The following is a 25,014-nucleotide window of genomic DNA, read 5'->3' as shown; positions in this document are numbered from 1 at the left end:
ACAAAGTTCAATAAATGTTCCTTTAATTAAGAAAAAATATTTGTAAATTCAATTATCTTTAACCAATAAGAGTGTCACGATACAATCATTGAATCTATTACTTCGTTTGCACGGTGGGGCTGAACGAATTTTAAATAAACGTGTAAGTTTCCAACCAGTTTTTTTTCATAAGTGAGTTGGGGGAGGGAAGTGCTATTCAAGTAAACAAGTTTTAGAAAAATCCCCAGAGCTGTTTCTGAGAACCAGCAACAGCGTCAGCCAGGGCTTGTGAAACAGTAAGGACTGAAGATATACATTGGAATTGGTAGAGGGACAAATTCTAAGATTTACAGTGTAGAAATTATTGCTCTCGATAATTTCTTCATGGAGCAATAACAGCTGAAAGGCAAAATTTCACCATGTTGAAAGACAGATATCTCATTAACGAAGCAACCGCAGAAGCCTGTAAATGGTGATCCCAGACTAGTTTTGCAAGCACTTTCGAATAGCAAAAAAATTATTTTTGAATCGAAGTTTTCTGTTACGTTTTCAGAAATTGCACTTTTAAGCTACCCTCGGTGAACTTTGGCCGCTTTTGTACCTTACTGGTATGAGTATTTCACATCAATGTGGTAGCTCATGTGATAGCTTGGAGTCTCAGCTTTACAACGATACCAAATATGCCATGCTTGATCATGTACAAGGAATATTGATGAAAGAGTTTTGCATCGAGGTCGTTCTACTCGCAAAAATAGAGCTATCTAGTGAAATTATCTATTTTCATGAACAAAAAAAAAACATTTTAATTTAGAAATGAATTTAAATGATCGATAGACATAAAAAAGACATTTACTTGTAATATCGTCTTGAAAATAGATACTTTTATTTAGATAGCTCTATTTTTGCGAGTAGAACGACCTCGATGCAAAACTCTTTCATCAATATTCCTTGTACATGATCAAGCATGGCATATTCGGTATCGTTGTAAAGCTGAGACTACAAGCTATCACATGAGCTACCACATTGATGTGAAACACTCATACCAGTAAGGTACAAAAGCGGCCAAAGTTCACCGAGGGTAGCTTAAAAGTGCAATTTCTGAAAACGTAACAGAAAACTTCGATTCAAAAATAATTTTTTTGCTATTCGAATGTGCTTGCAAAACTAGTCTAGGATCACTATTTACAGGCTTCTGCGGTTGCTTCGTTAATGAGATATCTGTCTTTCGACATGGTGAAATTTTGCCTTTCAGCTGTTATTGCTCCATGAAGAAATTATCGAGAGCAATAATTTCTACACTGTAAATCTTAGAATTTGTCCCTCTACCAATTCCAATGTATATCTTCAGTCCTTACTGTTTCACAAGCCCTGGCTGACGCTGTTGCTGGTTCTCAGAAACAGCTCTGGGGATTTTTCTAAAACTTGTTTACTTGAATAGCACTTCCCTCCCCCAACTCACTTATGAAAAAAAACTGGTTGGAAACTTACACGTTTATTTAAAATTCGTTCAGCCCCACCGTGTTTGTTTAATATACAAAATCTTTTACTTCAATAATTTTAACGAAAGCTCTATAATAATAAGGGACACTGGAAAAAGCTCACCGCTTATTTATGTCGTCATAACAATTTAATAACCATTTCATGAAAACCCGTCCCAATCTTGCAGCTGTATCAATACAATTATAAGAATCCCAACTTTTACTGGCATTTACAAATTAGATCTCTGTCTCTTTGCTCTACCGGAAAGTTTATTTGCTGAAAAGGAAACTCTACGTTTTTCGAAAATGCATCAAAATAAAACGACGATGAAAGTCCTAATTTGAATAAATAAATAAGCAGCAGCGAGCAGCAACAGCAAAAAAGTAAGCAACTTTGTGTAGTATTTACTTTAAGTTGAAACGTTGAACGAGTTGTCGTCGTTTATACATTATGATAAATGCAATTTTAGATTTGATTCGTTTTTCTTTACCATTTAAATGTTGCTTTAAAAACGTTAGTAAAAATCGAATAAACAGGAGATGAACATCAAGTTAAGGAAATGGGAAACGGGAAGAGCTTTTTTTCTATTAGATTCGTGTTAGGAATGATGTGACATTAGCGGAATTTACAACTATTAGCGATAGGATTTACTACTTGAAATAGCTTTAGTTTTTGTTTGAGATTTTTAGAGAATTTAGTGAAGTTTAACGAAATTAAGGGTAATTACTGGCAGAGAATTATAAGAATTGACTATTTGAACTATTTGAGTTGTCTCGTACGGCAACGCATATGGCATAAATTAAGAAAATTGAAATGAAATTGCCGGTTCCAGTGGAGCCGATAAGTATTTATGAATAGTATTGTCCACGAGAAAAATTTCAATCATTGTGCTGTCAATGAACTAGTTTTAGATGCAGCAGATATTTACAGGCTGCAATTACTTCAAATAACAACTTTAAAGGTCTCCACAACCCATAGAAGGTAACAGTATCCATTATTTTTGACTAATTTTTGAATTACTTCGACATTTTACTAACGATAGGTTGTGGAGAACTTTGAACTCCCGGCATCTATTGTACCTGTCGCATCAATAACTGTCCCGTTCCCAATATTTTTTAAATTTGTTTCTTTGTGGTTGCAGTACCAACCAACGGATGCGTGTCTGATACTTAGAGCCGCGGTGACCTATCCAACGCACTATGCCATCACTTGTGAACAAAACCTGTCTTGGTTATAATTTGTAGGGTGGGTGTTCAGGCCTCGCTTAACAGTCCACAGATTTTTTCAAGGTTTCATACAACTTTACAAGGCAGTGGTAAGGGTCAGAGGAACGTGTGGTGCAAGCTTAACGATCACCTACACAGAATAGATAGATCTATTGACTCCATGTGTTCTTGAGGTTTAGCACCTGAAACCGGTGTACATATCGTTAGGGATTGTACTCTTTACACCGGCTCTAGTAAATGAGGATTTACTAACCCTGGATGGAAGACACCTTAATGACTTCCTACTGAAAACAGGAAAATTTCAGTGGTACAAGAAGGAATTAGGGTTGGGGGTAGGAAAAAAAGAATCTTTGATCTGGGTTTCCGCTTTCACATATTGAAAAGCCTCCCTGATCTCCAATCTATGTATCTGTCTATATAACAAAATCGACAGCTCCAGAAACGTTCTCGTAAAACTACCAAGGAAGCATTCCAAAAAATACTCCCCTTACAACTCTCCATTGACCTCGACCTGCGACTTTCCTATCGCTCACAAATTGCAAATTTCATTTTTCAAGGGTGAAATTTCATTAATTTACGCTATTTATCGCAGCAATCAATTTATCATCGAAAACAATAGAACAACCGATAATTAATGAACTATTAAACATAATTAAAAACAATAAATTCACGGACCAGATAACGATGTTTATGCTGTAGAGAAAAAAAAAGCAGCAACAACATCACAAACATAATTTATTATTGCAGAGCTCACTACACAACATCGTACAATAATGAATTTAGCAGAGAAACCATCTGCTGCATCGATATTAATACGACCGATTTCATAACGACAGCCGGTTCTAATAATGTAATAAAATTTAATTTTTCACTGAAAGTACCACACAAACATTTTATATGAATAAAATAGGTGCACAATCCATCATACCCATTAACAGTATTATATCGGTCATATCGGACTGGAGTGTATTATATGCTGCTCCGTTCGCTTCCCAAAATTTATATGACTTGGAAAAATTGGTAGAATAATGCTTGTTTGTTTGCTGTCGATACATGTAATTTATTTTATTATTTATGATTGATAATATGAATGGATCATTGATAAAGTTCCAACGAATAGAATCGTACACTCACTTAAAAATCGGAACGATTACAACTGAATACGTATACAATGTGAGTGTACGTATAACACACTGGTTGTCTTCTACTCTCTGCCTGTTTCAAAATACATTAATATTAATAGCCGTTTGTGTTCGATTTCTTTCAGATGAATTGAGATTGATTGAAATTCCTTACTGACATAATATTATCTTCCGAACAGTGCAATGAACGGTCAAGAACACAAAATTATTTTCTTGTTTTTGTTTTTACCTCGTTATATTTTTCTCTCAATCGACATTTTGTTTTGTTTGTACATTTTCTCATGAATAAAATCATAAGAAAATATGATTGAGGAATTCTTAGAATGGTTTTTTATTCATTCTATTTTATACGTGAACGATTTATTGAATCTAAATATTTAATGTTGTTGTCGAAGCTGGGGATTGGAGAAAAGGTTTGAAAAAAAAATCAAATTAAATCTCAAAAGAACCTTCAATTATACTGAATAGAAGGTTGAAACTGACGGGCACTTATTGACTAGTACACAGACTCGACAATTCAGTATTTTTTTAAACCGGCTAATAATCTGTTATCAACATAAGCGACAAAGTCTCTGGTATTGTTGTCTTATATAGTGAAGTAAAAGTCAAAACGATTGAAGTAGAAGATTCTGTGGCAAACATACAGAAGGAGTAACAGATTTAATAATTGCATCACATCTGCGATATATTCTAAACAGTTAGAAGTTAAATCTAATCAAGGCTTGCTTCTAGGCTACCTTGCTTGTTTCATGTGTCCTATTATTTGGTTTGATTCGTTTAGAGATCTCACTCACAGCCTTTTACTGCCAATAACAAGTGCAGCCTGAACCACCGGCTTGGTGACTTCCAAGCCACGCCTCAAAGTATGCAAATACTCACTTAGTAAAATTGGGCGCTTAATTGATATCACTACACTTATGAACTCAGATTCATCGTATTTGGGTAATGTTATACGAGTCATTCAGCATGTACATCGTTGCAGCCACTAAACACACTGCAACTATCCAAACTATGAAGCTTGATTGAACCTTAGGACGTTACTAATGCAATAGAATCGTTAGGAAAATTCCATGTTGAATTGTCTGACACGGTAATGGAACCCGCATCATTTCGGCTAGTACGTAACCAGTGAGCTATCCCATCTTATAATATAATACATTAGACTCATACTTGTAAATCAGACAAAACAGCAACACAATTTAATAAAATACTTCCGTAGCATCCCCATCGGGACCGGTTAAGAAACAATTCAATTTAAATTTTCGCTCTGACGTCAATAAAAATTCGGATTTGAAAGGGAAACTTCAATATTTGCAATTTACATTTTCCTGTAAATTCCATTTTTTACAAGGAATAGTGTGGTAAGGCAAAGGTATACTCTTCATGGTGTAATAAAAAGTCAAAAGGTAAAAAAAAGAACCGGAGGGACGTGCAAGAAATTATGCAGAAAATGAGGAAATTGATTTGCAAATTCGTGTAAGAGATCTATCGGTTGTACCTGAACGGAAATTTTATTGTCACTGTGCCATGGGTGGTGTTCGCTAAACTGTTTTCTATGCTATAAATTGTTTAATGGCTTGTGGGTTACAGCACTTACATTACTTGTAATCATCTTTTACACATGGTAATCGAAGAAGACTCTTACGATCGCATACACATTACAAAGCGACTTACATTTTCCATTTACTTCTATCAACATTTTATTTGTCTAGTTTCGCCATTCAAAACCCATAAACCGAAATGCGGCTGCATTTTATAAACTAAAAAAAAAATTGAAAGAGAATTTTTTATTAGCTCGGCGCTATAGCCCTCGGTTTTGTTGTGTTCGTTTAGTTTAATGATCGTATGAGCTGTAAAGTGTGTGCGCTAACATGCATTTTGAATTTCGCATGTGATTTTATGATGTTCAGCGCAAAAAGGTCGTAAAACAAAGAAAAGGGGAAAAAGTTCAGATTTTAATAGTGGAAAAGAATTGGACAGACCGAATAAGTGGAACCCCAACAAATTCTAAATTTTCTTTTGATTTAAAAAGGGTTATGATCTACTTGGTATGTATGTCTTGTGTTAACCACATTCAAAAACAATTCAAATTCTAAAATTGAGGCCCTCAAACGGACCTATTTTCGTGAATTCGATTCCTGAAAATTCTAAAAATTCCTAAAAGTTCTGTAAATTCTTGAAATTTTTCAAAATTCTTGAAACTCAAAATTCTTAAAAATTCTCGAAAATTCCTAAAAAAAATTACGAAAAAAAAACTCCTGAAAATAGGCCCTGGTTTTAAGGTCTCTTCAAAAAAAATTCTAATAATTGTTGTTCCTCAGCAATATGCCAATTATACCATTGTGTGTACACATCCCGATCGATTCGTTTCACTTTAACACGATTATCAATGGAAAATTGTAATGCAAAACATATGTCGAAAATGGCGTTCACTCAGAACATATCTATTCCCAAAACATAACTCGACGATTAACCCCCCCAACACAAGCGCAAATATTTAATTTTCAAATTTTGTACGCCTGAGGTAAAAAAACAAGCCGAACGAACATTTGATTTACAAATTTGCAAGAATTAAAATCCTTAGCATCTGCCACTGCCTACGATATTATCGATGGTTATTATTCACTCGACAGTTGTACATCCTATATGTGCTATAACATGAAAGAGTTAGTAACAGATAGTTTTATGTTCGAACATATGACGACGATTAGTGTTAATGCGATATCCTGGTAGAATGTACATCTTTTTGTGACTTATCAGACGTTTCATCAATCCGTTCGCATAAAGTGTTGTGGTGATATTTTCATCAAGTTCACGCAGGTACTCTTGAGATATAAATACACAACAAACCATAAAAAACGATCAAATTGAATGGGGAATAAGAATGGCATGTTTAAGTGTACGGTAAAGAATGGTAGTTTACAATCGAAATGAACGATAAATATACGTACAAGAGACTGGCATGTAAATTAGTGCGTTGATTGTGTTATTAAAGATACTGAATGGTATAGAAATGGTTCTCACGAAACTTAACGAGTTTGTGTTTGAAAGGAAAAAGAAAAACGAACCCGAAAGACACACTTAAAACATCTTTTGCTGGTGGTTGCAGATGAACAGATAAGGAGCTACATTCTCTCTCTGTTATCTCATACCGTAAATGAGATAAAATGATTGTTGGAATATAAGTGGCTGCATGGAACATGCATGCATATGTATAACCATATGGTGATAAATAACATGGTGCAAGAGATAACTACTTATGCTAGCAAATTAACGTTCAACTTTGATTCAAATTGGATGTGTATATGCACAAGAGGTTTTCTTGATAATTAGTTCTGACAAAATATGGCCATCATTCGATTTGTATGCAATCTGACGAGCGAGTGTATTTACGTACAGAGCTCTATCGATCACAACGTTAATGAAGAGACGACACATCAGTAAATTACCTTTCAAATATATAATGCACTCAAACTATGACGTTTTAATGTTCGGTTATACAGCGCAACTATAAATAATTGTCAGTTCCTAACATTATTCAATTATGCACGGTGTGTGTCTTAGCATTTATCTTTTATGGTCGGCTATATAGGTGAAAATTACGATAGGTATGTCAGTGTTCACATGAGGATTATGAGGTATATTGCTGGCGGTATTCGACTGAACTGCAGTAAATCATTTCGAATGTAATGTTTCGTACGTGATCGAGTTCAATGGAATAAGTACACACACACAGTCGATTCGAAACTGAATTTTATCCAGTCACTTAGTTACGTTTGTCGTGATTGAAAATCTTCAAACGACTTAACGACCGTACGGAATGAATATATGACATAAATCATGTTGAAGATAATGAAATCAACACACGAAATGTTATTTTAAACCCACAAACAGCAAATCAAATAACATTCGAGATTGACAAAACCGCCCTCCAGCTACTTAACGATCGTCTGTGACTATATATACGTACGTATGTTATAATAGATGCACCCTACCCGTATTCTCTTGAAATTATCGAAAATCTTAAATTATTTTGTTAAAAGCAAAACTGAAATAATATTTTATCAGATATACCAGAATCTCAACAGGGCATCTTGCATTATGCATCACATCCAGTTTATTATTATAAATAAATTGTATTTAAAAAGGATGTCAAGGGAAAATACGAGTGGCAATATTGTACTACCGCATTACGATAGTTTGAACAGTCTATTTAACAGACAGCAATGAAGTGATGTGTCAACTTATCACAGCATACAATTATGGAACATGGATAATTGAATAATAGAAATTAATTAAGCTTTCGTATGATTTATGAATTGAAATCTGATTCTGATGCTTTTCTTTAAACGTTTTTTGTCGAATCTGCAATTACCTGCTACATTGACCTAATAATGTTGTGGAGAAATAGTTATTAGCTTAAACATGGAAAAAATAGCAAAACTCTTAGGGTCAGAGCGAAGCGAGTGTTGCGAACTCTTGAGTTGGAGTACTTTCTTTTAGAGGCGAACATAAATGTTTTTCAAGCATCGGGAACGAAAATGAAGTCAATTTTCGATTTTTCTCTCTAGTTTTGCATCAAACATACGTCGGCTGGACAAGATGATTTTGCCTTCGCTTTGTATGTAACACTTACTTGTAGATATTCTAATAGTCCGTTGCCAATTCCCAACGTTAAAAATATCGAAAGTCCTACTGTCTTGGACGATTTTAGGCACTTTCGCTTGTACCACTTCGTTCGAAGCATACGTAAATAGCTATTTCATATTTGCGAAACAAGGTATGCAAATTGTTACACGATTTTTCAAAACAAAACAAATGGGACAGTTTGAAGGAGAAAATTTATATTTTCTCACCTGTCAAAATAAAAAAAAAACATTTTCCCACCTGAACTGTCATAAAACAAAACGTCATTTTTAGCCCCGTACGAAGTACTGGGGGCTTATAAGATTAATATGCCGTTTGTAACACGTCGAATTGGAAGCAGACAGTAAGGGCAAAGCATTTGGTTATGTTCATAGATGACGAATCCGCAATACAAAAAATGTCCGTCCGTCCGTCCGTCCGTCCGTCCGTCCGTCCGTCCGTCCGTCCGTGACCCCTCTAGCTAGAGTAAATCACAACCTTTTTTCAAAATTCTTTTTTTCCCCGATTGGTATCGACAAAAGTAAGGTCAAGTTCGAAAATGGGCATGGTAGGGTCGGCCCTTCCAGAGCTAGGGCCCTATAGGTGTTTTTCAGTCTTTCGACGATATCTACCGAAATACGCACGCAATAGCTGCTTGTGATATATCAAATGAAAGGTATTGACGAGTAGAACAAAGTTGCTGAACATTGTTTTTGGGTAAGATGCAACGTGGGCTTGTTGGGAGGGCTCAAAGGTCGTTACTCGGCCCTAAGTGTTTTTTGCACATAAATCGAGTAAATCTCATCCGATTTTGCTAGTTTTAGTTTTTTATGGAAGGTAATTGAATACCGAAAAGAACGTGGCGAAAAAAGTTTCAAATTTGGGCCCTTGGACTAAGGCCGCTACTCGGCCCTAAGTGTTTTTGCACATAAATCGAGTAAATCTCATCCGATTTTGCTAGTTTTTGTTTCATTTGAGAGATAATTGAATGACGAATAGAATGATGGCAAAAAAAGTTTCAAATTTGGGCCCTTGGACTAAGGCCGCTACTCGGCCCTAAGTGTTTTTTGCACATAAATCGAGTAAATCTCATCCGATTTTGCTAGATTTAGTTTTTTATGGAGTCTAATTGAATACCGAAAAGAACGCGGCGAAAAAAGTTTCAAATTTGGGCCCTTGGACTAAGGCCGCTACTCGGCCCTAAGTGTTTTTTGCACATAAATCGAGTAAATCTCATCCGATTTTGCTAGTTTTTGTTTCATTTGAGAGATAATTGAATGACGAATAGAATGATGGCAAAAAAAGTTTCAAATTTGGGCCCTTGAACTAAGGCCGCTACTCGGCCCTAAGTGTTTTTTGCACATAAATCGAGTAAATCTCATCCGATTTTGCTAGATTTAGTTTTTTATGGAGTCTAATTGAATACCGAAAAGAACGTGGCGAAAAAAGTTTCAAATTTGGGCCCTTGGACTAAGGCCGCTACTCGGCCCTAAGTGTTTTTTGCACATAAATCGAGTAAATCTCATTCGATTTTGCTAGATTTAGTTTTTTATGGAGTCTAATTGAATACCGAAAAGAACGTGGCGAAAAAAGTTTCAAATTTGGGCCCTTGGACTAAGGCCGCTACTCGGCCCTAAGTGTTTTTTGCACATAAATCGAGTAAATCTCATTCGATTTTGCTAGTTTTTGTTCCATTTGAGAGATAATTGAATGCCGAATAGAATGATGGCAAAAAAGTTTCAAATTTGGGCCCTTGGACTAAAGCCGCTACTCGGCCCTAAGTGTTTTTTGCACATAAATCGAGTAAATCTCATCCGATTTTGCGAGATTTAGTTTTTTATGGAAGGGAATTGAATACAGAAAATAACGTGGCGAAAAAAGTTTCAAATTTGAGCCCTTGGACTAAGGCCGCTACTCGGCCCTAAGCGTTTTTTGCACATAAATCGAGTAAATCTCATCCGATTTTGCTAGATTTAGTTTTTTATGGAAGGTAATTGAATACCGAAAAGAACGTGGCGAAAAAAGTTTCAAATTTGGGCCCTTGGACTAAGGCCGCTACTCGGCGCTAAGTGCTTTTTGCACATAAATTGAGTAATCTCAACCGATTTTGCTAGTTTTTGTTTCATTTGAGAGGTAATTGAATACCCAATGGAAAGTTGGCAAAAAATTTTGGGTTTCTAAAATAATATCGTAAATTGTTGGTTTTATTTGAGAGGTACTTCGTACGGGCTTTCGTAATTGCGCTATGCGCAATTTTAAAAATGAACACTTTCAGTAAATTTGACCATGCCCAACTTGACTTGCATTTTGGTAACAGACGCATTAGAGGGTTGTAGACGTATTAGGGTTGCGGGCGTATTACGGCTACGGACGTAATAAGGTTACGGACGAAATAGGATTACGGGTCGTACGGGGCTAAGTCGCAGCAAACGCTCCGACTGTTCTGATGCCTTGTTTCCTTTCATTTTGACTAGATTTCAAGTAAAAATGTAACATTTCACTTCATGGGAATATACAACAGGTCCATCTTAGCTTCAATGCAGGATTGACTCCATCCTTCTATTCTAATCTAATCTAACTTTGTTAGCCCTTCATAACGCTAGAGGCAGATTGTGCCAGAACAATGTTTTCAGACTAACAATAGACAGAAATAACGTTTATCAGTGTATTAATGGTAACCGGTAACTGAAATAATCTGTTGTCGACAGCAACGGCAGAAATAAACGATGACTCCTGTTAACATGGTCTTATACAATGACATGTACATTAAACAAATGAACCAAAAGATTTTGTATAAAACACTGAGTCGTACTTTGAACAACAGAAGTAACAGATTTAATATTTTTAGCCCCGTACGAAGTACTGGGGGCTTATAAGATTAATATGCCGTTTGTAACACGTCGAATTGGAAGCAGACAGTAAGGGCAAAGCATTTGGTAATGTTCATAGATGACGAATCCGCAATAAAAACAAGGCATCAGAACAGTCGGAGCGTTTGCTACGACTTAGCCCCGTACAACCCGTAATCCTATTTCGTCCGCAACCATAATACGTCCGTAGCCCTAATAAGCCCGGAACCCTAATACGTCTACAACCCTCTAATCCGTCTGTTACCAAAATGCAAGTCAAGTTGGGCATTGTCAAATTTACTGAAAGTGTTCATTTTTAAAATTGCGCAGAGCGCAATTACGAAAGCCCGTACGAAGTACCTCTCAAATAAAACCAACAATTTACGACATTATTTTAGAAACCCAAAATTTTTTGACAACTTTCCATTGGGTATTCAATTACCTCTCAAATGAAACAAAAACTAGCAAAATCGGTTGAGATTTACTCGATTTATGTGCAAAAAACACTTAGGGCCGAGTAGCGGCCTTAGTCCAAGGGCCCAAATTTGAAACTTTTTTCGCCACGTTCTTTTCAGTGTTCAATTACCTTCCATAAAAAACTAAATCTAGCAAAATCGGATGAGATTTACTCGATTTATGTGCAAAAAACACTTAGGGCCGAGTAGCGGCCTTAGTCCAAGGGCCCAAATTTGAAACTTTTTTCGCCACGTTCTTTTCAGTGTTCAATTACCTTCCATAAAAAACTAAATCTAGCAAAATCGGATGAGATTTACTCGATTTATGTGCAAAAAACACTTAGGGCCGAGTAGCGGCCTTAGTCCAAGGGCCCAAACTTGAAACTTTTTTCGCCACGTTCTTTTCAGTGTTCAATTACCTTCCATAAAAAACTAAATCTAGCAAAATCGGATGAGATTTACTCGATTTATGTGCAAAAAACACTTAGGGCCGAGTAGCGGCCTTAGTCCAAGGGCCCAAATTTGAAACTTTTTTCGCCATCATTCTATTCGGCATTCAATTATCTCTCAAATGAAACAAAAACTAGCAAAATCGGATGAGATTTATTCGATTTATGTGCAAAAACGACTTAGGGCCGAGTAGGGACCTTAGTCCAAGGGCCCGAATTTGAAACTTTTTTCCCCACGTTCTTTTCGGTATTCAATTACCTTTCATAAAAAACTAAATCTAGCAAAATCGGATGAGATTTACTCGATTTATGTGCAAAAAACACTTAGGGCCGAGTAACGACCTTTGAGCCATCCCAACAAGCCCACATTGCATCTTACCCAAAAACAATGTTCAGCAACTTTGTTCTACTCGTCAATACCTTTCATTTGATATATCACAAGCAGGTATTGCGAGCGTATTTCGGTAGATATAGGCGAAAGACTGAAAAACACCTATAGGGCCCTAGCTCTGGAAGGGCCGGCCCTACCATGCCCATTTTCGAACTTGACCTTACTTTTGTCGATACCAATCGGGGAAAAAAAGAATTTTGAAAAAAGGTTGTGATTTACTCTAGCTAGAGGGGTCACGGACGGACGGACGGACGGACGGACGGACGGACGGACGGACGGACATTTTTTTTATTGCGGATTTGTCATCTATGAACATAACCAAATGCTTTGCCCTTACTGGCTGCTTCCAATTCGACATGTTACAAACGGCATATTAATCTTATAAGCCCCCAGTACTTCGTACGGGGCTAAAAATGTCCGTCCGTCCGTCCGTCCGTCCGTGACCCCTCTAGCTTGAGTAAATCACAACCTTTTTTCAAAATTCTTTTCTTTCCCGATTGGTATCGACAAAAGTAAGGTCAAGTTCGAAAATGGGCATGGTAGGGTCGGCCCCTCCAGAGCTAGGGCCCTATAGGTGTTTTTCAGTCTTTCGACGATATCTACCGAAATACGCACGCAATAGCTGCTTGTGATATATCAAATGAAAGGTATTGACGAGTAGAACAAAGTTGCTGAACATTGTTTTTGGGTAAGATGCAATGTGGGCTTGTTGGGAGGGCTCAAAGGTCGTTACTCGGCCCTAAGGGTTTTTTGCACATAAATCGAGTAAATCTCATCCGATTTTGCTAGTTTTAGTTTTTTATGGAAGGTAATTGAATACCGAAAAGAACGTGTCGAAAAAAGTTTCAAATTAGGGCCCTTGGACTAAGGCCGCTACTCGGCCCTAAGTGTTTTTTGCACATAAATCGAGTAAATCTCATCCGATTTTGCTATTTTTTGTTTCATTTGAGAGATAATTGAATGCCGAATAGAATGATGGCAAAAAAGTTTCAAATTGGGGCCCTTGCACTAAGGCCGCTACTCGGCCCTAAGTGCTTTTTGCACATAAATCGAGTAAATCTCAACCGATTTTGCTAGTTTTTGTTTCATTTGAGAAGTAATTGAATACCCAATGGAAAGTTGGCAAAAAATTTTGGGTTTCTAAAATAATGTCGTAAATTGTTGGTTTTATTTGAAAGGTACTTCGTACGGGCTTTCGTAATTGCGCTATGCGCAATTTTAAAAATGAACAGTTTCAGTAAATTTAACAATGCCCAACTTGACTTGCATTTTGGTAACAGACGCATTAGAGGGTTGTAGACGTATTAGGGTTCCGGGCTTATTAGGGCTACGGACGTATTATGGTTGCGGACGAAATAGGATTACGGGTTGTACGGGGCTAAGTCGCAGCAAATGCTCCGACTGTTCTGATGCCTTGTTTATATGGCGAGACGCAAGGTTACCAGGTCTGCTAATGGAAATATCCCAAAAACAATTAGTACGATTGTAAGAACAACGTTAATGAATACGAATGGATCAATCTTCTAACCTACAATATACTTCAACCGAAGTACGTTAATTAGCTCCATCAAAGGACAGATAAAGATAAACGAAAATGTGGAACAATGAAACGAGTGTTGTTTACAGACAAATATAATTTTACCAACACTTCCACCGCTATATAAACATTTCGTTCAAGCACTTCTATTCGAAACTTCGCCAATTTCTTATTCTCTTCTCCGACAATGCTAAGAAAAGTTTTGAATAACTAGAAATAACTCAGTGGATCATGTCACGTAGCGAATTTATAAAATGTAAAAGCTAACGAAATTTCTACAGCATAACGCAATTACATTGTTGCATTCTGGATATTCTCATTTCGTTGATGGGATGCAGGGAAATTAATGGAAATTAGTAAAAAAAAAACCTCTTGTGACTCGTTCCTTCTTTCTTCAGGTCTGGTATCACATTCACAATATGTTTTTTTAGGATTTCACCGTAGGGCGAACATTTATATTTTTGATGCAAGAAAAATGTTCAATTAAATTGCAAATTTAATCATCTTTAGTGCTTTCCCTGTGCCAACGGCAATTTGAAAGTATTGAGGGGAGTCAGGGAAATTTACCATTCACACAGCCAGACTTCTATTTACGTAACAAAATTTCGAAAACTTGTGAAGACAGTTCATGTTACTCCAAATTGCATAAACTTAGAGGCAACATGGAGCTTTTTTTCGGCCAGCCGTAGTTTCACAAATGAGATTATCGATCAAAATTCGACCACAAATTTGCGGCTAGAATTATTGGTCTGCTCGGTTTTGGTTTTACCATGAATGTTAAATCGATTAGTTCAGTTTTGACTGAGCAGATGATTTTGTTTCAATGCGATTGTAGTGTTTATATAGTGGAAAAGCTTTCGGAAAGCCGACAAAAAAAACCAACGTAAATACATTAATATGGTACGTGGGTGTACATTCAAAGTTATAGTGACTGTGAACGCATAAATCTCTATTGTTCCTACCATAAACTCACTCAGTTTCCTAAAAATTGTTACTTTTTTCATAACTTTGACGAACTTTAATTCATTCATTAAGTATGTCACACTAGTGAAAGAGATGGAAGATATGGCTTAACATGTGATAGAAAGAAATAAAAGTAGTCGTCAAACGTGGCATACTTCATGAACAATCCCTGAGTCGGTGAGCGTTATTACGATAGGAGAATGATGTTTAGAAACTAAGAAGAAATGTACTAGAGTTTTCCCATATGTTAGTACATTCTGTCATAAAATTACTGCTGGCACTGCGCTTATTTTCATCTGAACCAACTTGGTGACATTTTTGTTCTGTAATGACAAATGTGAAGTTGGTTCACATGAAATAAGCCGCAGAGAATGAAGTACTATGAAAAAAAGGTGGCGCCTCTACAGGCCAACCCACTGGTCCCATAAGGCCAACGATAACGTTAAAAATATGATCTGACTTCGATGCTGTAGGAATCTAACACAGGTAGATAAACAAACTGGTTAAAATAGGCACAGAGCCAACTTGAATGTCATCTACGGCTTGAAACCTCTGTGCCATATTTTAACACTCTTTTTTGAACTATAACAGCGAAGGTTCTAAATACGGTAGTAGTACAGTGTTGCCATGCATGTTTTAAATCTTTAATATCTTCTTAAATATGTCATCAAACAATATGCACCTACAGTACAGGTCCTATATTCTTTCTCGGTCTCAACGTACAAATAAAGTCCGTAAAAAGTTTCCGAGTGCCAAAACCACTTCCAATTGTTCCTCTAATTCCAAAAATTCTGAACCCACCAACCGAAAAATTCTGCCAAATCAGTTCAATTTATCGGAACGTGACCGTCTCCTCTCGATCCAATTACTCGACAATCGTGTAAATGAACGAAATGCAATTTAATTTCCTCCAAAATTCGTGTGACAAATTTCAACCGAATCAACCCAGCCTTATGATGTCTCCACTTCCCCGGTATAGTATAACAAACAAAGTGTAATGTAAATTTGAGCTCAATACAAAAACCAATTTCGAATCAAAATTTTGGAAACGAAAATCAATATCCCCACTCGGAACGAATTTAGCATAATATCGTATTTAACCAAAGGCCATTTCTGTGGATTTCTGTGTGGAATCGAATTTGCATTTGACAAAACCCCATAAACACTTTTCCAATTTATTCGAAATTAGATTTACAGTTCACTGGAGCCGAGCAAATAATATAACAAACACAGAGAGCAATGTTTTGAGGACAAGGAAGATCAGACAACAAAAGCCCCATCCACTGAAACTTCGTAATATGACAATAAACATCATATATACAGTGAAAAGGCTACACAGTCGGCTAAATTCCAGAAATAGATTCAGAGCGATATAAATTCGATTTTATGAAGTTAATGCGATGTTAAAGAGCTTTGTGTGCCCCCTACCCATATATATTAAATCGATATAACATTGGTGTCCCATCTTAACAAGTTCCACGTAACAATTAATTGATGAAATCGAATCAATTCTTGAAATTACCTTTTGTGCTTTACACATCGAAGCAGTGGCCTGTACATCGTGCGAATGATGTCGATTCTCCTTTAAACACTGTTCACATGTTGGCCCTTTGCACGTTAAACAGTACATGGACAATAATTCACTGTGTTCAATGCACACCGAGTCACGTATTAGCGACGCACCGCGCGGTTTTACCAAATTGTGTTTAGCTAGTGGTCCGCGTGCTGGATGGCACAATTCGCGACAACCATCACAATAACGAATCTCGCACTGTTCGCACACAACAGCCGCCACTTTCGGTTCAGTTTCGCACATCTGACAACGTAATGCTTCACGTTCACAAAATCGGTCTATAATCGATTCCATGGTACGATAAGCTGGTAAATTGCGTGCTCCGGCTTCGTCGAAAAAGACGATTTTACGGCATACGGGGCAAGACAGTGAAAATACGGCGGCACCACACGATGGTGGGAATAGCAGTCCTTGTAAATTTGGCGTACCAGCGTATGAGCCGGGCCGCGATGTACAACATATAACACCCGAATCGGCCTCACTCAAAATGCTGACCTTATCGGCCTGGTCTTGATCGGACGACACACTTTCGGTGGCACTTGAGCTACCAGTACTGTTGCCGGACGACGATGACGAGTGATGATGATGGTGTACTTGTGCGGTAACAACTTGTGTTGTTGACGACGGTACCTGAATGTCTATGGCACATGCAATGCATAGGGAATGATAGCATGGCAACAAAACAGGATTTGCGTACAATTGTTTGCAAACTGGGCACCGTAACTCTTCCTCCATACTCTTAGCGTATTAGAAACAATGTGAGTATCAGAACATACTGACCGCTAACGTACACCGTTTCGAATGCAATCAAAATCACGTATGAATCTTATCTCACCACTTGAATTATCGGCAATTTCAAATACAACACCGCACGTTATTGGTGGTTAGATTGCTAGAACACTTCGTACTTGTATACCAACATAAAACGTTTCCACAATTGAAAATCTATGCGGTTTTAAAAACACTTTGCAGAAAATTACGGAATTATTATTAAAACACTCTCACTAATTAATCCCCAGTGATGTCTCGAATTTATTCCATTGATGGCTATGTTGCATTAATATTCCCGGGTTTAACTCTTTTTTTACTATTTTTTTCACTCACCTAGCACGTATAATATACCACTGCATTCGATTTTTTTTATTCACAGTGCATACGTTTCACACACAGCTACAATATTTATACATATAAAAAAACCTCGCGTAAATTCCGCGACCGGTTTATTGAAATCCTTTCCACATACTAAAATCAAATGTTGTTACAAACAATGGGAAAAGAGGAATAAACACTTCCCTAGCTTTTGTATAAATATCAAATTATATATCAAATCACGACGAACACTCAACGTTCCCAACCGAATGGTAAACAACGACTGACATGATATGAGTGGAAAATAATACAGTAGAATGATGTTGTGAAAGGGAAACATATCTGTAAAGAGAGTAATGAAGAGAGAGTAGAGCTGTTGATAAAAATTGCTCACTTTGCTATGCGACAGTAGATGGCATTGATGTTTATTATGAATGGAGTTTTCGTGTGTAGTGAAATGTTTTCTTTATGAAATTAATGATAGAATCGTTTGTTAAAAAGTTTATTTATTAATGGAAATGATATTATTTTAAAGGGAAACACCGAGCTATTCTTGTTGGTCAGGTCGTGGAAATGCGACGGCGAATTTTGGTTCGATTTAAAACTTTTTTGACTTGGCACATGGAGATATATACTCTCACTCCGTCCAATTAAATGTAATGGTATGTACATACAACACCCTAAAGCCCTACATTATAAAATAAATTAATTTCAAGGGTGGCATTACCTAAAATCATATTGTAAAAATTCTCTTAGAGTCTCTCTGTACCTTGAAAATCGCAGTATCACGAAAATCAACTAAATGAAGTCCTTTAAGAAATTAATTTGAAATCTGACTACTGTTAGAAGCCAGTATTTTCGTGTAGAATACCCTTTTAACTTCGAGTAGTTCTTCAAAATATCTATACTATGGTTTCTTTAACGTCTTTCTGAAATTTGAACTACTACATTTGCAAGCTTCTTCAAATTCACTGGGATCAAAGGTAAAAACTTAGCTTGGGTTTTCAGCTCTTTTTCTTTTGAAGTTTAAACATAAAACACGCAGACTTTCTTCACTACAACTTTGTTTATTTGTTAAATCCTATATACGATTATAGGCCCTTGGTTCTCTTTCCGTCCGTAAAAGTAGGTAAGATGTTTTTATTCAACATATGTTAAAATTAATAAGATGTCCTTTAAATCAACAAAAACTTTAGAATATAAAAAGTAAGGATTATCCCTGGATGAGGGAGGATGAGGTGTCGGGGGAGGGTCAAATATTCATAGTGAAACCTTTGACAGTCAAATACTCGAATTCATAGAAAATCCATAGAAAATCGTCAATAAAATCCGTAAAATCATTTAAAAAGCTCAAATAAAAGAGGAAATCCTTGAAAATTGAAAAAAAAATCCTTTGAAAATTCATCCAGAATCAGTAAATTCTTCGAAAACGATAGAAAAATCCACGGCAATCCTCAAAGGAATGTCTTGTCGAAAATCCTTTGTCAACAAAATTTACAAATATCTGCCCCTCGGTAAATCCTCTGCTAGGAAAATTCTCAAAAATTCAATGGAAATAAAAGAAAAATCCTTGAAAATCAAGGAAGAACTCTTGAAAATCAAAAGGAAATCCTAGAAAAACCATTTAAAATTATCAAAATCCCCTTTGTACTTAAAATACATGATTAACTCATCTCGATCCTCATTTAGTATTCCTTAATAAGGAATATCAAAGAGATAAGAGTCAATCACTATTTAGGAACAACCATTGTCTGTTATCATCAAAGACGACAAAGCAACCCTTTCCACCTCCAGAGAATATTCTCTGAATATAGAAAAATGATTGGTAAAACTAGAAAATTTAAAAATTTCCTATCGAATACGAGACGATAGAAGTGGTGTTACAGATTATATCATGATACGAACGAGTACTTATTTCAAATTGACTTTGTACACATACCATTCTCTCCAGATTCTGACGTTCCAAACAACACCTTTTGAAGATACATTGCACTCCTAAAACCTTACGCTCAGAGCGATAATTCTGTTTAACGAATAATTCAAAATTTAATTTCAGAAACATTAAACCGAAATCGTTCGATAAAGCAGACCATACCAATAGGGAAAGCAAATAAACATCCAATTAAAAAGGGGCTGCTACACAATACACTATACCAAAACGATACACTGGCCATGCCATAAAGCTTGCTTCTTACACACAAATAAATAGATCATATCTGTTATCGGACCGATAAATTATTAGAGCCATAAAATTACACTCAGTAATAAATTCGACTGAAAAGCAAACCAAAACATGAACCGAACTAATCTGCAATGTTCATTTACTTAAAACACATTTTATAGTCTGAGTTATACAATGGACATTTATTTTGCACACTTGGCCGGTATCACGTTGTTGGTCCGTTCCTATCCTATAGATAATTCATTTTGAAAAGGGGGTAATTTGTTGTCAAATTTTTATTTGAATTTCTCTTTTTTGTCCGACTTTAAATTTGTTTATGCTGTCGGACCGTGTAAATTATTATGAGAGGGCATATCGTCCGCACAAGAGTGTTGATGTTTGTATATGAATAAAATTAAGTTATGGGCCTTCGATGAACGGATATGAAAAAGGGTTTGTCGTTCAGCAAGCATAGAAAATTGGGAATGGAGCGTTTAAATCTTGTTTAAATATTAAAGTTCATTTCCTGCACCCAATGTTCTTTTACCAATGTTACCGATGATTTGGCACGATGACTTTGTAGTTATACGTGTTCTGTGTACAAGTACATAAGTGTGTTCAATGTTAAGTGTACAGAAAGCGAGAATATTTACTGTACATATAGCCCGGAGACGTGATAGGGTCATTTTCCTTTACTTTCTCCGATACATCGCTTCCATATCCGAGAAATAAGGAAAGTTTTGTAAATATTTTGCCAAGGTTTTAACACGTCAAAATTATGGTATGTGAACGTGAAGGGTGGTTTTACTTATATATCCTTTCGGATCAAGTGCTGAGTTTGAATGCATATATACATAAATTTTGTGTTACGCTGCCTGTGTTGTGTTTATGGATTAGTTTTCTGTGTGTACGGGGGGGAGAGGTGATTATTTTTTTGAGACAGAATAAATGAGATTAAGGAAGTTCGTAATTACTGACATTGTTCTAGAGTGTACTTATACACACTGAACCGTTCATTTTATAGCGGTACGTATACGTATATTTACTATGTAGCACTCATAAATTTTGTTGAAGGGTTAACGATTCGCATATAATTTATGGAAGGTCGTTGGTATCTGTTGGTAATAACCGTAGAAAACATACCAACAAGTTGTCTGTTTAATAACTATTTTGATCTTTTAGAAACAACAAGCGTTTTTCCATATAATTATTGGATCTGTTGCCTTTTGTCTGTTTTCCTTTTTGAAAAATTTACGACTGCAATTCCGACCACGAATTCGTGGTCTGTTGAGGTCCTATAACTTTGAAAAAGGATTCTGTTGGAAAGATATCATCGAAAATAAATTTAAATCCAGTATTTAAAAACGCGCAAATGTATACTTTTCAGCAAAGCATCGGTGCATATGGAATTCCAAAGTGTAACACACATTTTTATCTGTTACGTAGTCACGTTCCAAACTACTAAATATGGGTATCGCTGTAAAGCTGAGGTCCTCCACATTCATAATAAGTAATAATTTAATCAAATAATTGCATTAGTGAGGTCACAGAACTCATCAAAGTTCACCGAGGTTACATTGATTTTGAGAAATTTTCCGGAAGTCATATTTTCGTCCGATAATCAGCAAATTTTATGAAGTTAATATTTGCCCCAGGAGTACTTGACCTCAGCTTTCCAACGAACCCACACACGCCCGTGTCCTCGTCACCTTTCGGAAATGAAATCCGGACTACGAAACCCCATTTTTCGACTTTTGGCCACTTACAACCAACCAGGTAAGAAAGATCAAAAATATCTGAGACTGGTTTTGGGGCCTAGGCACCAAGGCCTAACTAGGCATATATAAAAAAGTCGTGGAAAAAATAGCGCCGATTTCGGTCAGTCGAAATTCAAAAGAATCCCTCTCAATATTTCACGAAAATTGACACAATGTGAAAACTAACACATTTTAACACCAAACAATAGTCGTACTTTTTCGAAAAAGGATGCGAGTCCAAAATTATCATCAAAATAATAATAATTTTGCCCCGAAATGTAGGCAACAATTTAGGCATGTGTAGATTTATCTTAAATATGTACACTCAACACATTCATCGTATTTGGGTTACGTCGTACGAGTTATTTATTGTCTACATTCTACATCGTTGCAGCCTTAAACTAAAAATAGACTAAATATTTTAGTCTATGGTTTCAGCCAGCAAACGCACTGCATCTACCAAAGTTACGTTGAGTGAACTTTAGGACGTTAACAATGCAATATAATAGTGAGAAAAATTCCGCGTGGAATTGTCAGACGCGGGAATCGAACCTCGGACCAAAACATTTGTCAGGTTTTTTCTTATCGGCGTTTAACCCAGGGCCTATTTTAAGGAAATTAAAGTTACAAAAATTCTCAAATTTTTCCATCACTTTTCGTCATTTCATCTAAAAACACAACAGATTGCATCGTAGATGTTGTTTTTACTGCCTTTTTAGTTGTTTTTCATGTCTTTGCGCTTAACTGATTACTTCGGAATGAGATCTAACAGAAAACAAAATTTGGAAATTTTAAGAATTTTTTTGAAATTTGTGAAATTTGCGAGGGGTGACGCACTCGGGATTAAATGGATTTAAATCCATTTAATCCCATGTATTTCTTGGATTAAATGTATTAAATGGATTAAATTTGAAGAAGTGCGTGACCCCTCGGAAATTTGTGAAAATTTTGGAAATTAAATTCCTTAAAATATTACTCGTTTTGTCTCGTTTTCGCCAGGTATGGACTATTCATACAAACTGGAGGACATAGCGATTTAATATAAACAAACTCACCTCTCATGAGAAGTGAGTTTCTTTATATGAAATCGCTATGTCCTCCGCTCCATACAAAGTTTGACATTCGACCATACCTTGTGTTGACGTTCATTGTTCTTCGTGACAACTGTGTATATATTAATTTATTGCATACGCGGTGTGATTCCCCGAAAAAATTATTCACCTAGGATATATAAACAAACATTATACTTCTGTAAATTGTCAAAGTGTCATTCGCATATCTCGTTGTCTCGTTTTCGCTTATGCGATAAAAAAGAATATGCACGTATGACAAGCCGTCTCGGCAAGCCTCGACCGCTTTGTCATACGTGCATAATATTTATTATTGATTTCGAATCTTGTACTTCAATTTTATAACATGCATTTTGCTATATAATGGACCATATTACCCAGAGCTTGACATTATTTTTGTCGTCATTATCGATAACAGATGAATAGCCGTACGTGACAGGTTAAAGAATCTGAATTCTGATCGGTTTCAAATAGACAATTAGAATCTTGCGAATGACCTTAAATCGATCCTCCTCATCTAAGAGATTATGGATTAAGGAATTTGTTTATGTATTGTCCGTTGACAAGTGGATCGCCACCGGTTTCTGGTGGGTTTTGATTTTTGTTTTTTACACGTTGCCACACGTTATTGACAATTTCAATATATTTCAATTGGAAGGTTACGCTGATAGCTTGGTGAAAAAGGACTTGACGTAGCACAAATTAAAGACCTTGGACATAGTTTCACATTGCAATGTGGGACACATAAAGAAACTTAATTTCAAAACCCACCGATACCCCGTGCTACCATCTACATTAAAAACACATACCGAGCGAGTCAATCTTAATCTATTCACAAATTGCTCTTTCGACTTCCTTAACAATTGATCCATTTTTTGGTTCAGTTCCGGTTCCGTCTATAGAGAATGTACTTTGTGGATCAGGTCAAAGCTTATTTTTAGGAATATTCAAGAAAATACTTAAAAATTAAAAAAATTAAGAATTTTTGGGAATTTTTAAGAATTTAAGAATTGCAATTCCGAATAATACGACTTATTGTCCCCTATGGTCACAAATCCATCTGTACTTATAGCTCTTACAATAGAAGAAAAAACTTACAAACTTAAACAATCCTCCCACACGATTTATTACGGGAAACAATTTTTTTCCAGATCATTCATCACAACCTTTACAAAAATAATTAAATTAACAAACATCTTCGTCATTTCTCGAATGTATATTCCAAACTTGTGCAATAAAAAAAAAAGTTTTGATAAATCAGATTAAAAATAAAATATTAATTTGCGTTTACTGTTCTAACTGACGGCATTTGAAAGTTTTCTGTTTTATTGTTGTCGGGTCTCGGCACATTGCTATGTAAGTTATTCCTGAGCACCCACCCATGTGGCTGAACCATCATCCAACATACCAACATGTTCATAACTTTTTCGTGCATCTTCCATAATTCCGTCACGTTCTGTCGATCCAGTGTCAATCATACCGTCCCATGGGAGAATGCCCATGCCCATGTCGAGTAAAGCGTCTCGTTCGGTATATCCAGGATCGATAACGCCTTCAACACCTTCGATTCCATCATCGATGGGATTGGCACTAATGGCCACGAATGCCAAAGCACTTACAATTAGGAATATTACTTTCATTTTCGTTTGCTATTGCTTTGAATCGCTTGTGATGTGTGAATGCAACTGAAACGTTTTACAAAAAACCATTTTTTATTTATAGCCAGCTGTAAGATAAATTTTTTCTGGAACGTATAATCTCCTTATCAGTACGTACGTAAGACTATTTCTGATTAAACATTACCGCCAAATTGTATTCTGAATTTGTTATCGATTTTCGATGGTGTTTAACATCGAAAATTAATTAGCGCTAAAACTTGGTTGGTTCTATTCTATTGGTGTTTTGAATTGTCGATTAGTAAAAAAAAATCAAAAGGTCGTCTAAGACAATATAATAGCAGGGGGCGTTCGTAAAGCATGTAACTGTAAGGTTGAAACTAAAGAACCTCGTCAGACATAAAATGGTGAATCCTTTGTGTGAGTAGTTGGTGCAACCTTAACGATCATCTAAACAGAAAATAACGGTCTAGTGACCCTAAAACTGTTCTTGGGGCTTGGCATCTGAGACCTATCCTTGGGGATTGTCCACTTTCCACCAGCGTCAGGCATTACATATTCTGGTATAATATATTATGAACTCCTAGATCAGAATCTACTATCTTTAAATGACAAGCGCTTTAACGACTTCTTATCGAAAACTGAGGACTTT

At 36.3% G+C, this 25,014-nt stretch overlaps 1 protein-coding gene across 2 annotated transcripts in view; it reads right to left on the bottom strand.

The window, feature by feature from the left end:
* The window catches only part of LOC119078824 (E3 ubiquitin-protein ligase TRIM9), a 123,334-nt gene extending 105,306 nt beyond the window's left edge, over positions 1 to 18,028 (bottom strand). For both annotated transcript variants that reach the window (XM_037186531.1, XM_037186532.1), the window contains exon 1: positions 16,619 to 18,028. In XM_037186531.1, coding sequence (XP_037042426.1) covers positions 16,619 to 17,404 — 786 coding nt within the window. In that variant the 5' untranslated portion in view covers positions 17,405 to 18,028. The remainder of the gene's footprint in view (positions 1 to 16,618) is intronic.
* Between the last annotated feature and the right edge of the window lie 6,986 nt (positions 18,029 to 25,014).

The sequence above is a fragment of the Bradysia coprophila genome, unplaced genomic scaffold (genome assembly GCF_014529535.1).
Source record: "Bradysia coprophila strain Holo2 unplaced genomic scaffold, BU_Bcop_v1 contig_297, whole genome shotgun sequence".
Lineage (NCBI taxonomy): Eukaryota > Metazoa > Arthropoda > Insecta > Diptera > Sciaridae > Bradysia > Bradysia coprophila.
This window is presented reverse-complemented; position numbering and strand designations above follow the sequence as displayed.